This window comes from Condylura cristata, unplaced genomic scaffold (assembly GCF_000260355.1).
Source record: "Condylura cristata isolate star-nosed mole 26May11 unplaced genomic scaffold, ConCri1.0 scaffold00003, whole genome shotgun sequence".
Taxonomy (NCBI): Eukaryota; Metazoa; Chordata; class Mammalia; order Eulipotyphla; family Talpidae; genus Condylura; species Condylura cristata.
In genome coordinates, this window is record NW_004567104.1 from 34,189,137 (window position 1) to 34,209,699 (window position 20,563).

The window sequence follows — 20,563 nt, forward strand, 5'->3', positions numbered from 1 at the left end:
TCTCCCCATGCGGTGTCTAGCGTCTACACCTCTGCTTCTCATGCCCTTCTCGAATACAGCTTTCTCTTGTGTGTCTGCTCCTCCACCCACGATTAATGTGCAGTTTCTTAGCTCAAAGCCTGGGTTTGTCTAGATGCTCTGAAGTTAATGTCTAACTCAAGTAGTTTTGTTTTGTTTAACCGTTTAAAGGGGACTTATTTATCATTTCAAACTTTTTTCCAGTTTCTGAAATTTTTTGAAAGATTTATTTATTTATGCATACAGAACTGGAGTACAGGCCAGAGGTATGGTGAGTGAGAAGATTCACCAGAGACAAGAGTGGGGAGTGGAACAGGCGGATCTATTGAAATATACTGCTAAGGGGAGCCGTGGGCAGGTCAGGAGAGGTCTGCCATGCCATGTGGGTCACTCCCTGGCAGGGGATCAAACTCTGCTGCAGTGGCTTTGGAGAGCTTCATAATGCGGTGCTTTAACACGTTGCGCCACCAGGTAGAACCCTGCAACTTCTGAATTTTTAAACTAAAGAAAAGTGGAAAGAACAGTATAATGAGATGTATACCTTTTAAATAGATATACCAGTTGTTATAACTTTGAAATGTTTGCTTTTCCTCTCTGTATATGTGGGGTCGGGGTGCACTTTTTTCTTAATCCATTTGAAAATAAATTGCATCTATCATGAGATGTTATCTGAAAATTCTTCTGTATAAATCTCTGGAAAACAAGAACAGGCCAGGAGAGAAAAATTGGGCTTATTCTGTAAGGGAGCAAAATATGGGCCCCCTAAAACAGGTCTCTTTAACATAAAGATTATTTCATGGGGAGGGCTGTGCAGACAGGGTCGATGTTGTCCTTTTGTAAGAGACATTTATATGCACTAGGGAAAATCTCCCTCTGTAAGGCCTCTCTGTAAAGCATCTGTGGGTGTGTTTCCCTTTGTCTCTATTTCATTGGGTTTCTCTGGTATACCGGAGCTATAAGTGATTAAACATATCTTCGGTGTTGGATCTCCTGTCAATCTATCTGACACTTACTTGGTTATAGGCCAACCTAGAAGAACTCAGAGGGGCACGGGAAGATTTCCCTTCACCTCTACAATTCAAACCCAGGTTTTCTTCCCCCTGCCTAAGATGCTCCATCATTCATTGTATGCAGGGATCATGAGTGACAATACAGCCCTGGGGCCACCTCTCAGTGTTGGAAGGGGACTGGGGGGACAGTTCTGAGAAGGCCATGTCTGTATGGAATACTCAAAATGGTTCTACTGTCTTCCTTCTAGTTTTTATCTCTTTTAGATTAATATGATATATATGTATATAAATATGTATGTATATGATTTTTTAATTATATTTTCAATGATTTCAATTTTTTAAAAAAGATCCACATCACCAACCCTTGAGATGGTAACAGGGTGGTCCCCAGGAAAAGGGGAGGTTCCATGTTCTCTGCCACACCCAGAAGAAGGGTGGAGTTAGTTGAGCAGGGAAAAGAAGACTCTGGAGAGGAGACTGAGGAGGAAGGAAGCAGGATGGAGAGTCAGAAGGAGACCTGAGGGAGGCACATGGAGCAGAGAGACATGTGAAGAAACTGTGCTTGCTTCTTGGCCCTTAGTTGAAAAAGATGTGAGAGACCTATAGGGAGGTGACTATGGCAGTGTTTATCTTGATTTTGATTTTTCCCTTTTCTTCCCAGACTTGTCTAGCCATTTTCTTCCTCCCTCCCTCCCTCCCTCCCTCCCTCCCCCTTCCTTCCTTCCTTCCTTTCTTCCTTCCTTCCAAGAGTTATTTATCTTTACAAGCCAGAGGTGCAGAGGTGGTGAGAGGATTCACCAGAGACAGAGTGAGGAGCAAAACAGGCAGGTTGACCAAGTACACTGCTGAGGGGAGCAGCGGGTGAGACAGGAGAGGTCTGCTGCGCCATGTGGGTCACTTCTGGGGCAGGGATTGAACTCACACTGAAACGACTGTGGCCAGCTTCACAGTGCTGTGCTTTAATCCGCTATGCCACCAGGGAGTCCTCTGGCCCTTTTCTATGGGTCCCTGGCAGAAGGTGCTTTAGACTGTGTCTGGCTTTAAGGCCTTGCTTTGGGCCATTCCCTTTTGGGTGGACTTTTACTCGCAAGGGGATGGGTAACTTTGGGTGTTTGATTTAGAAACTATATTCTTTATGTATTACACACTAATTGTATTAAAATTCCTTTCCATTCAAGGTCTTAGATGTCTTGTCTTGATGTGGTGGATGGCAGAACCTATTTTAGAGAACACAGGATTGGGGGCTCAGTGGTACCCCTTTCTCCCTGCCCTATAACAAGATTATCTAAGAGCAGCTGAAATCACAAAGCTGAAATCCACAAATGCTGAGGGTCTTTTAATAAATCAATCAAATCTACATCTGCTAAGTAGCCAGGAAACATTCTGCTATTGGCCACATCCGTGCTGAAGCTCTACTACTGAAAGTTTCAGGAATAAAATAGTTATATGCAGGATTCAATACCTATAAAAAGTAAATGAATTAAATAAATACCTAATAGTAACTAAGCATGCATTTTATGCCAGGCACTATGCTACATGTTTACTGTACATTATCAATTTTAACCTCACAGAAACCCTGTATGCTGTTATTAGTACTCACACTTTGCTGAAGAAAATAAGGAACAGAAAGCAGCTAATAATTTGCAGATTTTTTAACGCTCCAAAGGTTGTAGTCTTCACCACAACCCACAATCAGAAGTACCACCAGGCACTGAATGCTGCAGGAAGCTGTTCATTTTCCCTCCCCCATTATACAGAGGAAATTTGAGTCCATTTTTAATAACGGAAGATGGAAATGGTGCCAATCCTAAAACCTGAGTGTCTCGAAGAGCCTTATCACTTTTCCTGCAGGAAGTTCACTAGGGAACAATCATCACACAGCAAGTATTCTTGTGCTATCTCTGAACAGCCCCAAATACTCCAAATTCAACTAGAAGGTCACATGCCAGATAAAGAAAGGTTATCCTCTCCTTAAGAAGGTGATGGAGTTGGAATGAAACCATCCTTTCTAATCATAGTCCTGCCGCCGCCAACATCACATCAATGGGAGTCTCTGAAGCCCTCAGCAAGATGACAGGCCATGTGTTCCCACCTGCTGACTCTTTGTTCTGCAGGGTCTTTCACGAAGCATCCTGGGCTAAGCAGTGTTCATGGAACACACTGCTAATGACGTTCATCCTTGCAGAGTACAAAAATGTTGACTCTTGAGATATATTAATCCACAGACAGGCTGATAAATGCAGTGCTCCTACCTCTGAGCCTGAATAGCATCTCTCTAATCCCAAATGATCATGTCAGCTCACCATTCAAGGCTTGTTTAGGACTTCAGGGCTCAAATCCTCTGAAGCTATTTTCAGCTTCACAGCAGACTTATCAAGAGGAACCCTTGTTTCAGACTGTCCTGAATTGTTCCTGCTTGAGATTTTATGTGCCAAGAGGGGCACTCATGTTGTTGGGGGGTGGGGGGTGGAATCTTCATCACCATAGAAATGGTGACAAAAGTGAAAGGGGGGATTTGATGGGGGAAAGGATGTCCTGAATGAACTCCACAAACACAGGTTTTATGGACCCCAATCCCACCCCCAGAGTGCAGAGGTCCAAGACACCAACGACTACAAATCCCATAATGCCATCACCACCAAAAGGAGGATTGCTGGGAACTGAGGATAGAGTTAAGCAGCCAGGCTTGTTATCTCACCAGACCTGTGGGCCTTGATGGTCCTTGGTTTTTCTCTGGTTTTCAGTGTGCTATTGGGGTCCCAGCTCAGCGGAACTGGTAGGGCGCATTCATCAATTTATTTTTCTTGCTTCTCCCTGAGTTATTCCTTTCTTCCTTTCCCCTTTTTGTAAGTAAACTCTTTATTAACCTTTTTGTGTGTGCCTGCAGTTGAATCTCATTGTAAGTCCCTTTTAAGTACAAGGGTGAGGACCCACAGTCCATTTTACACTGGAGTTGCCCTGTAACAATGTTATAGGAAATCATTCTCTTTCCTGAAAACCATCTCTAAGAGGAAGTTGTCCCAACATATTTGAGTTTTTCTCAATAAGCCTGTTCGACTCCACTGTTCATATATGTCTTAATGTTTTTCTTAAACCTATTGATTTTTGCTATTTTTGAAGGAGTGGGATATGTTCTGAAACTTCCTTTTTGCAGTGTAAGGTTTAACTTTTGGTTATCAATCTAAGTATACTCCTTCAAGTTACCTTGGATGCTTTCTAGTACAATTATATTCATTTCAGTTGTCAAATACCTTTGTAAAAGGAATATTTATTTACCTCTTTGTTAGTTAGGGTCTCACTAGCTGCTTGGAAAAGATAATCATATTAGTGAAAGAAATATGTTCATTGTAAAGATCTATGAGAAAGTGTACCAGGAGTTATCATCGGACTTGAGTGGGCTCCGAGTTATCATTCAACATCATTCTCACTCTGTCTGAACTCTAGTCACCTTCTTTCACTTTCTCTTTCTAGCATTTATACTTCCAAAAGTGATAGTCTAAACGAGTTTGACACCACCCACTATGGTCCTCTTATTTGTCAGACTCTGGGATTCTTGGTCTTGATCATGTCCAATTAACCTATCAGCTTTTAACTCAAGGAAAAGTCTCTGTTCCATTCTTTATTGCCAGTATAGCAGGATAAGCACATAGCATGTTAATCCCCTTTGCAATGAAAGCTTGGAGCATGACAGAAATATAAGGCTTTTTAATGTATCTCCTCCTTTATATTTAATAAATTTTGTTTTTAAACTTCAAGTTTTCCTAAGTGCAGGTAATACTGTGGTCACTGTAAATTGTGGGGATTAAGAAATTAAAACCTGGGCCCTCCCTGGTGGCGCAGCGGGTTAAAGCGCAGCACTGAGAATCTAAAGCCGCTTCCTCATGAGTTCGATTCCCGCCTGCCCCGGAGGTGACCACATGGTGCGGCAGACCTCTCCTGGCCCGCCCGCTGCTCCCCTCAGCAGTGTACTTCGTCGATCTGCCTGTTCTGCTCCCCGCTCTGTCTCTGGTGAATCCTCTCGCCGCCCCTGAGCCTCTGGCCTGTACCCCAGTTCTGTATGTACAAATAAAATAAATCTTTAAAAAAAAAAGAAATTAAAACCTTTTGTTGTTACTGTGCAAAAAAGAGTTACATAGCAGGACTGACACTGTCATCCTGGTCCATCGTGAACATCAGTCAACTGGAATTTCAGCAGGGCATTCACCATTCCCAGAACTGAGAAGAGTGGCTGGCTTAAATGGGGTAGACAGGATGGCTTATGTTGAACACTTATTTTCCTTCCAAGTACCTGGAATTCTGGTATACAAGAAAGTTCCTCTATGACCTTGGTGAACATGGGCACTCAGTCTCTATTGAGCATCCCTAGTAGACAATATTTCATACCTGTTGTCCCTCTTGTTGCTAGAGGAATGAAGAGTGGCCACTGGGAGAAGCCTTTTGGAAATTGGCACCTGGTTTCTGCCCGTCTTTGTCCTGTCTGCCTTTTCTCTTGACTGGTTTTTACTGTGTTTCTTCCACTGGAATAAATCATAGCCATGAACACAACTGTGTGCTCCATCCTGTGAGTCCTCCTAGCAAATCACTGAACCTGGATGTGGTTTTGAGGATCCCCAACATACAATCAATCTGGCCATATTAGAGCAGCCTTATTTCCTCACATAAAAAGAAACTATGGCTCCTTCTTGCAGAGAATTTATATTCCCCTCCCCCATGCAGCCATTATAGCTGCTTAAGTCAGTATCTTGAGCCAACTCTCTTTGAAAGTAGCCATCAGTAATTAAAAATTTAATGAGGGCATAGAAGAAGACCAGATGCAGCTGGGGGTTCTCGAGGCAGCACCTTACTCCCATAGTTAGTCAGCAAGTTAATAGCAGCATTTCTATTTATTATGAAAAGCCAGTAAGAAGCATTTTCTGCCACGTTCACACATTCTTAATGAGCCAAATTTTTCTTCTGCATGACCTGCGCATGTACATCAGTTGCTTTAAGCGGTTGCATTTGCACACTTCTATTTTTAGGTTTTGCTGGGACATTAAAAATAATATCTAAGAGGCTGGAAGAAGTCCAGTTGTTGTGCAAAGTGCCTGATTTACTCCCAAGGAGCAGCCAGGCCCTGGGAGAATCTCAGATTTTATGATAAATGTCAGTGATTATGCTGATAATTGAATGTTCCACCAAAAACCAGTAAGGGAAAGGCATTTTCTCTGCAGTGGGGAAAAAAGCATAAACTGCTTTCTCAAAGCCCGGGGCTGGTGCATTAGCATCCTGCTTATTCTCCCAAGGGTGGGAGTTGGGATAAAGAAAGAAAGAGAAGGAAAGGAGGCAGGGAGACTAACAGAAGAGGGGGCAGGGAGAACGGGAAATGAAATGGTCAGAAAGAGGCAAACAGTCTCTTTAGTCTTGGACCTCTGGCCAAGCGCTGTCCCCAGGACCTACTCAGGGGAGCCCTTCCCTCCTCCCCATTACCTGACTCTGCCCATTAACTTCATGGTGCCATGCAAACCACCCTCTCATCCTGCCCAGATAAGTTCCACTCTGACTGGAAGCTACAGGACCATGGAGCCATCATTTTGACCAAATAAGCAGCTTTTCCAGTCTGCACATAGATTCTAAAGCAACTGCTGACTCCTGCATCTGGATTAGATGAGGACCTTCCCAATGTCCCATGCCGCAGGGCCAAGTCTGTTGTTTGCCCACAATTCTAGCTGTTCCCATGGTTTCCCAAACTGGGAAAGAGCTCAGGAACCTGACCCTCTGCTCTGCAGCGAATTTTGTGATTTTAGTCTGCCCTATGTCCCTTCTCTGGAAAGAACTCTCCCTTACCATGTATTTTGTGAAACTGTCAACGAGGGTGTATTGTCTGCTGTAGGGATGGCACCATGAACCAAACACAGCCAACCACAGGAGCTCCCCATGACAACATGCTTCGTCCATGGGGGGTGGAGGTGGGCATGGAAAGTGCATGAAGCGAACAGGATCAAATCGTAATTTGCATATATGTTCCTTGGGTACATATGCTCCTCTTACTGGGGTTCCAAGAGAAACTTAAACTGAAGGTTGATGAATGAGCAAGAGAGCGCATGGGAGCAGGTGGGCAAGGGGGAAGAGGGAGACCTAGAGAGAGAGAGAGAATTTACAGCTTTGATTCCTGGGTATTTTCTGGGGTAGCCATACAAAATTACCATCACCTTGGTGACTTGCCACAACATAATTATTTTTTAATGCTGGGAGCCAGATATTGACATTAAGGTATTGGCAGGGGCAGAGCTCCCTCTGGACACCATGGGTGAGAATGTGCTCCTTGCCTCTTCCAACTCCTGTGGCTGAGAGCATTCTCTGGTCTTCCCTGGCCAGTAGCTGCATCACTGCAATCTCTGCTTGCCCTTCACATTGCCATCTCTGTGTGTCCCTTCCCTCTGTCTGCGACTAGCTCCCCTTTGCTCTCTTTCATTATGACAAATGTGGTTATATCCAGAACCCACCCAGATAGCTCAAGACATGCTCCTCCTCTCATTTAACTACATACTTACCATGTAATAGTCACTCTCTAGCATATAAGGGCAACAGGTACAGGCTCCAGAGATTATGAATTGACTATATTTTGTCAGGGATGGAGGTGGATTTTCTGGTTTTTAGCTTCTCATAGGTCACATTCAAGGCCCTGCATTCTTATATTCCTGCAGCTCTTTCTTTAACCCCATCTATCATCACTAACCCATGAATTCCCTTAGGCTACTATGAGTTCAGTTCAGTAATTTGTATTTAAAACTGTATTAAATAATAACCCATTCCATGTCTAAAACAGACTGGGAAATGGAGGTGACCTGGTGCAGTGGACAGAACCTCCCTTCTGGGAGTGTTTTAGGTAATCATTGTCCATTCTAATGCATGATCTTTACAAACACTAGGCTTAAAGGTCTGTTGTGTTTGTTTATGCTAACTTTTTTTTTATTGTCTCAAACATGCTGGAATTTTAGTTATGGCATAAGTATAGCTAATGATCAGTAGGGAATTTTTCAACTGTGCCCAGAAACAAAAACAACCAACCTAAGAAGTTTAACCAAAAGCAAGCAGTTATCAAAGCTGAAAAGCCTAGGCTGTGGATCATATATAGCTCAGTTGAGGTTCTGGTGGTATCTTTGAGCTGTATCTCTTCAGCCTTGGAAGTATCTCCAGCTACAGGTTCAAACTCACATTATCTTATACCTAGGTTAGTAGCAGAAACAGTTAGTTTCACTAATGGGTAGAAAACAAACTATGACGTTGGATCAGAGGGTTGAAATGCACTGGTTGATCTGCCCTAGATCACTGCTCTGCTTCTTGAGGAAGGAGAACATATGGATGAATAAGGGAAGAGAAATGCTGTTCTAAAGGGAAACTGGATATGGTCATATGGTTTGGAAGTACAATGAAAACATGAATACAAAAAAGAATGCCTAAACGAATACACTTACTAGCATGGCATAAAACCCCTTTATCAGGTAAACAGGTCTGCCAAGTTCTTGATAAGTAGATTATCATAAGAAATAGTTTTGTAAACATAGGATGAAAATTTATGCCACCAATTTACAGAATTTTCAGAAATTAACTTGGAGATTATGTGCATCTAGCACCGATAGATAGGGAAGAATAAACATTAAACCATACACTGTTCTGTATATTTCAATAAACACAAATATTAAGTAATTATTTCCCTAAGATGCTTATGAAAGCATCTCATCACAGTTACTCTCAACAAGCAAACAAATTGTTACAATGAATGCAATTAATAAATATTGAACTCAATTCTAGAAGTACTTTTTTTGAGATTTGGTGTTCTGTGGTCTTCAAACCGTACAATCACATACCTCTAGCAATAATATATACAAACTATCAAATATGATGAATTAAAGGCCTAATAATAATAAAGACTTGAAAAACACTGCATTTTACTAATGAATAGTCATAAAATCTTTTTACTCTTACTGGAAAAATAGTAATAATAAGCTTAATGAGGTCATGTTTTTATTTCATTTAGAATATACTTGCTCTGGGGCCCTCCCTGGTGGCGCAGCTGGTTAAAGCACAGCACTAAGAAGCTAAAAACACTTCAGCATGAGTTTGATCCCCGCCCACCCTGCAGGTGACCATATGGCGAGGCAGATCTCTCCTGACCCGCCAGCTCCTCCCCTCAGCAGAGGACTTCGTCAGTTGGCCTGTTCTGCTCCCCACTCTGTCTCTGATGAAGCCTCTCACCACCCCTGTACCTCTTACCTGTACCCCAGTTCTGTATGCATAAATAAATAAATCTTTTTAAAACTAATAGATAATGAGGTTAGTTATGTCGAGTGCTAATCCTATGGGACTGGTGGGCTTCTCAGAAAAGAAAGCAAGCCCACAGAGGAAAGTCCACGAGAGGAAACAGGGAGGAGACACTGGACAGCGTTCTCAAAACTCTGGATAGCATTCTTGCCAGATACCAGCCCTGCTGACCCTTGGATCTTAGACATAAACTGGGAGAAAATAAATCCCTTTTGTTTGAGCCATCGGATCTGTGCTATCTGTTAGAACGGCTCTCACAGATAAATACACACCAAATACACATGAGTCTGGATGGAAGATGCATGCCATCCCCTTTCTAACCAAACTGCCATCTGTATTCTTCAATCTTGTAAACTGGTCTTGCAAGTTTTCTCCACAGTTTGGCTATCTGCTCTAGTTTCCATCTGCTCTAGAAGTCATTTGTTCTTCAAATTCATTGAAAGCTACAGCATTTTTGTATCTTTCAGAATGAGTAAATAAGCCACTGGAATTTTTTGTTAGAAGTTTTTGTTTACATTTTTTCAAATGTGTGTATACAAGACTTTTTATGGGTGCCACACTTTTTTTTTTAAAGATTTATTTATTTATTCATACAGAACTGGGGTACAGGCCAGAGATGCGGAGGGTGAGAGGATCACCAGAGACAGAGCAGGGTACAGTACAGGCAGATCGACAATGTACACTGCTGAGAGGAGCAGCGGGCGGGTCAGGAGAGGTCTGCCGCGCCATGTGGTCACCTCCAGGGCAGGCGGGGATCAAACTCATGCTGAAGTGGCTTAAGCTTCCTAGTGCAGTGCTTTAACCCGCTGCGCTACCAGGGAGGGCCGGGTGCCACACTTTTATTGCTTTGAACTACAAAGTCTCTTATCATGAAACATTCCCAGACATCCAATTTCAAAATGTTATCTGCATAGCACAAATTTGGTTTTAAAAGCAATTACTTTCTCCCTCATTAGAAGCATCATGCTTTACCTTGAAGTGGAAGACTGTGTATGAAGCTGGCATTTTTTAATCTGATAGACAGCATTCTACTTGTTATTTCATGAAGAGACAACACATTTGGAACAGGTGTCTTTTTTGTCAAGCAAAGAAGCATGTTTTCAAATTTGGTAACATTTACAACCTCTGTCCCAATAATCGGTGAGCCTAAGTGTAGTAGAAAATATTTTCATAGTCACTTCTCATATCATTACTAAGTATACCAAATATTCAACTATCTGTTAATTTATAAAATTATCTGTATCTAACTTTCTATAAAATTCTAACTTTCTATAAACTTTCTAACTTTCTATAAAATTTTCTTTGCTACAGTAGCTGCTCTATATATGGTACAGGGACCTTATGTTGATCCTCCCGTCCACACCATTCAAAGCACTGACACAGTTCTCATAGAAAATATTGCTTTCATTATATGTTATTTATTATTAAAAATGTATCATTTCCAATATCCCTTTCCATAGTTGCTCACACACAAAAAGTAGTTCTTTGTTTAATTCCTTACTAAAGCAGAATCTTGCCAACATAAGCATCTATTTGAAACATCTCTATTTTCACTCCAAACTCCCACATGGCACAATTTGGTCTAATATTTGTTTTTCCTACTAATCTTCATACATACATACATGTATGTATGCATAAGTGAGTCCTGGGGATTCTGTAGCAACTCCAGAAAAGGGCTTTCTTCCTTGCCCCTAAGGTATAGTCCAAGGTCATGATGGAGCTGGCAATGTAGCTAGTTTAACATCCTGACAGCATGGGCCAGTACTCCCAAGAGTCACTATCCGGGGGATGAAATAAGATTGCTACAGGTAGAGGGAAGAGATTGCAAGAAATTAGATGCACATTTGAGCTACTGGATGAAGGTTTACCTCATGCCAGACCTACCCCTGGATTTCTCAGCTATAAATTCTATGTAACTGCATAAACCATTTAAGTTGGCTTCTTTGTCACCTGCAGCCAAAAAATTCCTTACTGATATAACTACTAACTCTTGCAGCCAGTTTTGTTGTTACTATTACTTATTCTGTTCACTGTAGAGAATTGCTAAAAACACTCCATAACACAGAATTATTATCAGTATCTGTAAGATTCCTCCACTGAATTACTTATTAGCACATATTATTTATGTAGATACCAGGCTGTTCTAGTACTTTACTATTCTAAGTACTCTACATATATTAACACATGTAAGCTGCATAATAACTCTGTGAGTTAGTACAGCAAGTCCTCAAGTAGCATTATGAAATGAACATTTTCAATATCATTTTGTTGTAATTGATGAGAAAGATGCTTCCTTGTTAACAATGAGCAGGACAACATCATTTGAGACCCTGCTTTTCTTATACTTTGGCTTAGAGTCAAGTTTTCAAGAACCTATTGAAGATTTTAAGTGAGGGTTTATTGTACTATTATTATTATAACCATTTACAAACAAGAAAACTGAGAAAAAGACAGGGTAAGTGACCTCACCTCACCCGAGGTTAATGCAGTAAGAAAAAAAGCTAAGATTTTCAACGACTGAAATTTTGAGCCAGGTAACCCTGGCTAAAACCCTTGTTCTTAATCACTATAGCACACCGGAAAAACTTAACTACTCACAAGCAGTTGGCATTATCCACTTGTTTAATTTTTGTCACTTTGATGAATGTAAGGTAATATCCACCTCTTATTGTGTGTCCTTGGGCAAAGTCCTTAAATTCTTTCTGTTTCCATTTCCTTGCCTGTAAAATGGAGGTAATAAAATAACATCAATTTCATTATGCAGTTTTTTTTAAGATATTACTTATTTATGTATACAAGAACTGGGGTACAGACCAGAGGTGTGGATGTGAGAGGATTAATAGGCAGATCTAGTGAAATACACTGCTGAAGGAAACAGCGGGAGAGACAGGAGAGGTCTGCTGCACCATGTGGCCAGGGATTGAACTCTTTCCAGCGGCTGAGGGTAGCTGCATGTGCCTGTGGAGAGCTTTGTAGGCTGCTCTTTAACCCACTGTGGGACCATGGAGGACCCTCATTACACAGTTTAAATAATACAAATGACTTTGAGCATATTTTCTTTCTCAGCCGTTTGGGATTCCTTTTTATTTTGATTTTTTTAAAGATTTACTTATTTATGCATACAAGAACTGAGGTAGAGGCCAGGGGTGCAGAGGCAGTGAGAGGATTCACCAGAGACAAAGTGGGGAGCAGAACAGGTGGATTTTGACTGAAATACACTGCTGAGGGGAGCAGCAGGCTAGACAGGAGAGATCTGTGCCCCATGTGGGTCATCTCCCTGGCTGGGGATCAAACTTGTGAACTGATGCTGAAGCAGCTGCACCCACCTTCATAGTGCTGTGCTAATTTAACCCGTTGCATCACCCAGGAGGTCTCTGGGATTTCTTTTTTGAAATTGTCTGTTCACACTCTTTGTCCATTTTTCTATTGGGTTCCCTGTCTTTTTCTAATTGATTTACAAATGTTATATATGTATTGCAGTTATGAACTTCATATCAGTTTTAGATATTACATATTTCCTTCCAGTCTTACTAATGGTGCCCTTCATGGGCAGAAATCTTTAATTTTTATATAATTAAATCTACCAAGCATGACACAATTGTACAGAGTTTCAAATATAAAAAACATCCCTTATTCTCAAACAAGTTAAACTCACTTAGCTTGAGAATCAAGAAAACTATCTGAACAAGAGTGAAACACCATGTAACAGTAACAGTATGCAATAAAAGGCCAAAATGGGCCCTCCCTGGTGGTGCTGCGGGTTAAAGCAAACACTGAGAATCTAAAGCTGCTTCTGCATGAGTTCAATTCCCCCTGGCCCCGGAGGTGACCATATGGCGTGGCAGACCTCTCCTGACCCGCCCGCTGCTCCCCTCAGCAGTGTACTTCATCAATCTGCCTGTTCTGTTCCCCACTCTGTCTCTGGTGAAGCCTCTCACCATCCCTGAGCCTCTGGTCTGTACCCCAGTTCTGTATGCACAAATAAATAAATCTTTAAAAAAAAAAAAGGCCAAAATGTAAATAATGTTGTTTACCTAGCTAATAATCGTGGGCAAGTACCCAGTTTTTTCTGAGCTTCATTTCCCCTATTTGGAAAATGGAAGCAATAAAAAAATCTTTCAGTTTGTTGTGATGATTAAATAAAATAAGACATGCTGAATAGGGGGAAGGTACCAGATACATAATTCCATGGCAATTCACATGCAAAGCAGATCAATGCAATAATGACTACCATTTATGGAAATTACTACCTGCCTGGCTTTTTCTGAGGTACCACATTTAAATTTCACAACCTCTTCAAGGCATTACCTCTGCCATTTATCAGATACAGAAATCTTAGTTAAGAAAACTTAAGTAATTTGAAGAAAGTCACACATCTAATAAATAAAATGGTAGCAACAGGAGTGACAGCTGGGTTTGTTTGATCTCACTCCTGAGGTGCTCTCCGGTGTGCCGAGTTATTGTCAGAAAACAGGCTAGCGAAGCAATTAGACTTTACTTGGGTCCTGGAGTAAAAAACAACACAATTTGATTAGACAGAAGGCGGAAGAGAGAAAAGATGATGCCAGATTCTGAGAGGATGCAGTTATGTGCAAGAGATGAAAAGTGTTGCTAAGTGTTATTAGAGGGCAGAAGCAAACACTTTTACAACACATCTCCCTTCTGTCCTAGTACAGACTGGAACGGAGTAGCTCAGGGAAGGAGATCTATTTCCCACCTACTTCTTTAACAAGGATATGGGAATGTCTTGTCTGATTGAAAAAGTAGCTAAGCCTGTCTGACCCCTTGAGTCTCAAGAGCAAAGCTGCCCTAAGAAGGATGTTTTTTCTGCTATCCAGAAACTGCAAGACACACAAACAGAATTTCCATTCTGGGGTGGAATAGAAGTGGGTACATTGATTCTGCATGTCTAAAGCCATGGCCACCATTGCAGCTTCCACCAGGAATGAAGCTGACAATTTGCTCTTTATGAGTTTGTCTCCTGCAATTATCTCAGTGGGTTCTGAACATATGTAGGAAATATAGGTGCTATCTGAAATCCCCTGAAACCACAATAGGCACTCAACAAACCATGGCAGAAAAGTGGATATAACAAGCTCAGAGGACACTAAGAATATGGCCTGATTTAGCAGAGGGAGGTATATTCAGTAGCTGAAGTACTTAGTGGATAAGATGGTCTCAGTATTAGAAGACTTAAAGGAAAGGCATAGAGTTTGGACCTGTGGGAACAGAGCTGAAAGCTTCTGAACAGGGAAAGATGAAAGGGAGACCATGTTTAAATCAGGTAGTTAGAATATGGCAAAGGGTTACAGTGGTGACTAGGCAAGGAGAGCCTGGAGCTGAAGAACTAGAGGTGGTTTCCAGCATTCCAGAGGGAGGGAGGAGGAGGGCCTGGGCTAGGGAGGAGGAAATGCGATTGGGGGTGGGGGGTGAAGAAATGTACATGAGATGTCAAGGGAAAGTTGCCAGGATGTGGTGAAGTCTGGGAAGCCGAGGCAGTTTTCCAGGCACCACTCTGGAAAGGTAGATGAGTAGTGGGAGCTGCTGGAGAGTGGGGCTCTGCCTTGGACATGCTAAATCTGAGTGCCAAGTGTATTTTCTCTGGGTACCAGGGACACAGGTAGGAAAAGGCCATTTGGAAACAGTTTGGGAAGTGAACACTAGCACATTTGAATGTCACTAGGAAGAAGCTGGTGGAGAGGGCAAGCATGAACATGAGAGGTACCTGGGATGACAAGAATGCAAATGGAGAGGAGGGGGTCACGGATCCTGGCCCAGAGGATAGGACCCGATGCTGATGACAAACTCTGGGAAACCTCCCCAGCAGAGCAGGGCTGCCACCACCCTTCCCACAGGAAATGCACAGTGGAGCCCAAAGCGGCCTTGCCTTGCTAGCAGGTCTTGGAGACCCTGCTCTCACTTCCTGGAGTTCTGGCAGCAGGGACGCGCTGGACCCCGAACTGTGGGATACCTCTGCGCCTCCGGCCTACTTTTCTTAAGCGAGGGGGGCGGTCGGGGAGTAAGAGGTAGTCCGGCTCCCCAAAGCGGGGTGCCTTTCCCTCCAACTGGGGCCCCCAGCAGCACCACCCACCTAGCCACAGCCGCAGCCCGCCAGAGCTGCCGCAAGCCCGCGGCCCCTCCCGGGGGTGGGGTTTAGGCCTCCCACCTACCCCATCCCCTCGGTCTTTGTTGCAACGTACCTCCCTCCCCCCCCAACCACAGGAAGGTCCCGGTCTCTTTGTCAGCACCCACGCCCTGGAGGGCAACAGGGTCCTCCGCGAGGGACCAGGCCGGGAGAGGGGCTCGGACCGCGCCAGGACGCACGCGGGCTCTGGGAACCGGGCTGGGAGCAGCGAGCGGAGCCCGGAGCCGCGGGGGCCGCTGCTGCAGAAGTGGGAGGAGAATGGGAGGAGCTGGGGGGGGCGGCGGTCGGGAAGGAGGGGTCTTAAGGGGCGGCTAGCCCAAGTCGGATTTCCTCCGACGCTTGCGATCGCGAAGCTCCCACCTTCCTTTCTAGCGAGCTGCCCCACGCCCTCCGGAGACCCGCACCCGACAGGGTGAGAGCCGGACGTGCGGCGCGGAGCCCTGCGCGGGGGGTCGGGCGGCCCAGGGTGGCCGGGCGGAGGGGGCGATCCTGCGGGACCCGAAGAAGTTTCCGGGATCGGCGCGGGGCCCGGTGCTTCCAGTCACTCTTCTCTCTTCCGCAGATGTGGACGCGTTGGCTTCTCGCCCTGGCGCTGGTGGCCGTTGCCTGGGTCCACGCCGAGGTAGGTGAGGGGCCGCGGACGTCGGACCTCGAGCCCCGGCCCCCAGGTCCTCGCGGGGTGCGGGCGGGGCGTGCGTCCCGGGGATGCTTTCTGGGGTGGGGCTGGGAGTTTCCCTTCGTGGGGTGAGAGGGGCGCTCGGAGCACAAACACTACTTGCGAAACTTAGACCTCCAAATCAGGAAAAGTAGTTTGGGCCGTAAGCGGGAGCCCCACGGTTGCTAACATGGAGGGAGAGTGACAAAGGGGAGAGGACGAGCCGGGCCCTTTGGGACGGAGGCGGCGACAAGAGCAGCAGCCGAGTTCAAAAAGGCTCCTGGAGTGCTTTCCTTCACTTGGGAGGAAACAGAATAGCTAGGGAATCTTCCCTTCGAGGCTGAATCCTTGGAGGGGAAAAAAAAGAAAACTCAAGAAATTCTTCATTTAGGGCGGAATAATGTTTTTTTCCCTCTGTTTTGTAATGTAAGATTATTATTCCCTGAGCTTTTTTTTTTTTTTTCTTGGTAAAGTGCCCACGGATTTTGTGTTACTGTCAGGGTCATATAACGGCCTTTTAAAATCTCGATTTTCCTTTAAACTAGCATTGCGCAAGTGTGAGCGATCCATTGCCACTCTTTGGGGGCTTCGTGTTTCCAGTCAAAGTATTTCAGTACTTTTTTGGTAATGTTTTCTTTTCAACTCCCCTGACCTTCCTGAGACACTACAAACAAACCAACAAACCCTTCACTCACAAGCCCCTCCATTAACTCAAAGGTTTATGGACAGAAAATAAACAGTTCTAAATTCCCTGGGCTCTGAGCTCCAGAAAAGTGAGGTCAGAAACCAAACATTTGATAATTATAGCAGGAAATGTGGAAGGAATTAAAGAGCATGAGAGAGAAGAAATGGAATGTACATTACAAAAGAAATAGCTCCCTGGTGGGTGGTTATTCTCCCTCTTTGAATTTTTTTTTTTTTTCATATTACAATTTCACCCCACCCTTAGCATCATAGCTTGTCTCTGCCCAGAAATATCATAAAAGCTTGTAGGGTCTTCCCAATTAAAAAAAAAAAATCACATCATTCTTAACTCCCATTTAATTCATTACTACATTGCTGCTTGTGATGGAAATATGACTTGTTTTTGCTCGCAGTTAAATAAATAATTGATATATGTTGGGTATCTACTGTGTGTTATAATAAAACTTCATTTTAATGATGAAGAAACTGAGTCAGAGGGGCTACCTAATTTATCCAGGGTCCTGAACCCTTGAATGATAGACATGGACTATAACCCCCCAGCAGGCTGGTGTCACACTCCAGGCCCTTAACCACGACCCACACAGAACCTAACATTTACCGGGTTCTTCTACATAGCAGATGTGGGGCTATGCAAATCATTTCTTTTAAAGCTTCCTAAACCTTGTAAGGTAGGTTTGATTAACCCCATTTTACAGGTTGAAGATCAGGTAACACAGCTAAAAAGGATCCCAATTCCCTCAGCCTTTGGAGCCCATCTTAAACTCCAGGTCTGTTTCTCATGTATTTTTGTTTTCCAGGATTTGAATCTAAGGGAGACCCCCTCTTCACTGGTTGGCTTAGCCCTGGCTAAGGAACACCCTTCCATTCCTACTGTGGCCCTCAAAAGTGGCAGCAGCAGAACACTGGTAGATGAGGTGAATCCCTGGTTGGCTTTACAGCAAGCTTAAGAATTGCCAGCTAGTGTGTGAAATTGCTCTGTGAACTGGAATGCAAATATGAGGTGTGAGGAGGCTGTAGGTGCATAAGGCCCAAGGCTGTGTGTGCATAAGGCCCAAGGCTGTGTGGCCCTGTTCTCTCACTAAGCCTCCTCCCCTACCCTACCTTTGCACTGCAGGGAAAGCTTAGCTCTCATAGGAAGTTCCCTCAGCAGCAATTTCCTGCTTGAGGTGAAGAGCTGAGCGTACTCTGAGAATTCCTAGGAAAAATCCATAGGGAAAAAGGCAAAATCAAGAGGGCTGAGACATGAAAACTGAGGGAGTTGGTTAAAAAGGCTATAAACTCAGAGTAGGTAGGATCTAGGTTACTTCACAACTCCAGATTATCAGGGATTGCCTTTTATTTATTTACTTTTAAAGATTTATTTATTTATTTATTTATTCATACAGAACTAGGGCACAAGCCAGAGGTGCAGGGGCAGTGAGAGTCTTCACCAGAGACAGAATGGAGAGCAGAACAGGCAGATCAATGAAGTACACTGCTGAGGGGAGCAGCAGGCAAGACAGGAGAGGTCTGCCATACCATGTGGGTCACCTCCCGGACCAGGGATCAAACTCGCACTGAAGGGGCTGCAGCCAGCTTGCAGGGCTGCGTCCTGACCCATTGAGCCACCAGGGAGGGCCCGAGATTGCCTTTTAATCAATCCAATCTCATGGTGTTCTGCTTTAGTAATATTTGGCAAGTTTTAAAATATGTTTTAATATTAACATGCCTTGAATTACAAATGAAAAGGTAAATTAACCTTAGCACTTTGGTTATTATTTAAAGTGTTTTGTCATGGTGTTAATGGTGCTTACAGTAGAACTTTTTCACCTTGCTAACTATAACAACAATAGCAAATGGAATCAAATAATGATAATTTACTGCCGTTGTCGACATAAATCCACTTTAGTAGGTATGGCTAAGACTGTGCAAATATTGTTCAACTTTTAAAAGATGAAATTGAGAAAACATACTGAGTTTTCTTGGCACTTTGATTTATTACAAGCACAGGGTTCAGTCAGTATATTTTTTTAAAATGTGATTGTCTGGTAGATTATTTGAAAAAGCCCTGCCTTTGGAATAGCAGACTTCCAGAATCAGGTGTTCCAGGCCTGAGGAAAGGTGACCTGTCATCATGACTTCTATTTGTTTAGATTCAAGAACTAGTAAGTTGTCACAAAGAAAAGTGTTAGATTTTTTAATGTTTCCCATGGTCTCTAACTTAACATGGTACCCAAAGCATACTTTTTACCTTCTCTTTGCCTTTATATTCAGTTACCAATAAATTCCTTCAAACAACCTCCAACACCTAGGCTCCCAACATGCCCTCTCTATAAGGAAGTGTTGGGGTATGGCTCATGTCTCCAGGAATATTTATTAGCTTTTAGGGTGGAATGGGGCTCGGTGGTCAATAGCAGAGCACTTCAACTAACAAACAGTTACCTCTTTTTGATTCAAAACTGTGTGTACCTGCTTACTCCCTCCCATTCACTTCCCTCCCACTGAGAACTACTGTACTTCATTGCAAAGTGTTGATGGAGGCACAGTGTTAAAGCCAAGAGGTAGAGAATCCAGGCAGCAGTCTGTGGCCTTGAGTCTCAATAATGGATCTGAGTTTACTCTTACATGGGGTCCCTTCGGCCAACTGCCTGCTCCAAAAGGCAGCCTCGCAAGTGTTCAGACCAACCTTCTCTTTCTTGTTGGCTGTCTCTGCTGACACTATGATTCCCTGCATTTCAGTTTATAAATTCATTGTAAGTCACATGTACAGACCTTATTCACATTGAGGGAATTCTGATAGAGAATTCTGATCTTTGAATTATGAGTACATCAGTTAAGATAGGAAGAACAATAATTATATGGATAGAAAAGAAGATTATTAGGGCATTGACCCTCTGAAGCCAGATTTCTTAACCTCATTTACACCCTATTACCCATGTACAGTTAATCAGCCATAAAGGGTTTTATTGGCTCATGTGGAATCTCCTCTATCTTTTTTAGATTTACTCTAATGGTTGATTCAGGCAGGCCTAGAGTGTGACCCATATTCTCTGGCCAATTCTTCTGTGAGCTGCAAGGAAATAAGATTGTAATTTCCAGCTTATACATTAACCACTAAAATAATCTCTTGTTTTTGCTCTGGCAAAGACTATTTGCTAAGATTCTAAAGACCATTGTTGGAAATCAGCATGTTGAAAATAGTAAGATAGAAAGAGCCAAAACAGATGATTAAGCATCCTGCAAAATGAGGTTGTGACCATTGAAAATGTCTTTAGAAGGGGGATGCATTAAAATTACCATAGACATCTCTGGATTGGGTGACAGAAAGGAGAAGTCAGCTTCCAGGCTCAGAAGGGTGAGTGGGGAGGAGTGAATGTGAGGTAGACAAGATCAGGCTGTAGTGGATATAAAGTCCCAAAGAAGAAAACACAGTCTCAAAGTCAATGACATAGAACCACATGTTTCCACAAGAATGGAGAAAGGAAGGATCAACTCTGAATACCAGTCACCATATAGGGAGAACTGAAAAGGTCAGTGTCGTCTTGCTTCTCTAAATAACTGGGTAGGAAAAAATTCTAGCAGATACACAGATATTACAAGTTTGGGGGGAAAAAACCCTCATTCTTAGGTTTGTGTAAACTAGGTGATTCATGTCAAATGCATACTTTCTCTAAGGTGGGGTCTTTGGCATCTGTGACTTGTTTGCTCCGGGTGAGTCATTGGCTGCATCAGCTTTCCCTTCCAGAGCCC

The 20,563-nt window shown here is 43.3% G+C and overlaps 1 protein-coding gene and 1 long non-coding RNA gene across 2 annotated transcripts in view; one reads left to right on the forward strand and one right to left on the reverse strand.

The window, feature by feature from the left end:
• Positions 1–10,643: 10,643 nt before the first annotated feature.
• On the reverse strand, positions 10,644–15,427 carry LOC105854356. Its single transcript, XR_001146033.1, has 3 exons — positions 13,364–15,427; positions 11,928–12,049; positions 10,644–11,131 (listed from the first exon to the last, which is right to left on the reverse strand). It is a non-coding gene; the product is annotated as an uncharacterized LOC105854356 (long non-coding RNA).
• Positions 15,428–15,784: 357 nt separating this feature from the next.
• Positions 15,785–20,563, forward strand: part of FSTL1 (follistatin-like 1) — a 49,900-nt gene continuing 45,121 nt past the window's right edge. Inside the window, exons 1-2 of the mRNA XM_004675180.2 lie at positions 15,785–15,886; positions 16,037–16,096. Of these exons, the coding sequence (XP_004675237.1) occupies positions 16,037–16,096 (60 nt within the window). The 5' untranslated portion in view covers positions 15,785–15,886. The remainder of the gene's footprint in view (positions 15,887–16,036; positions 16,097–20,563) is intronic.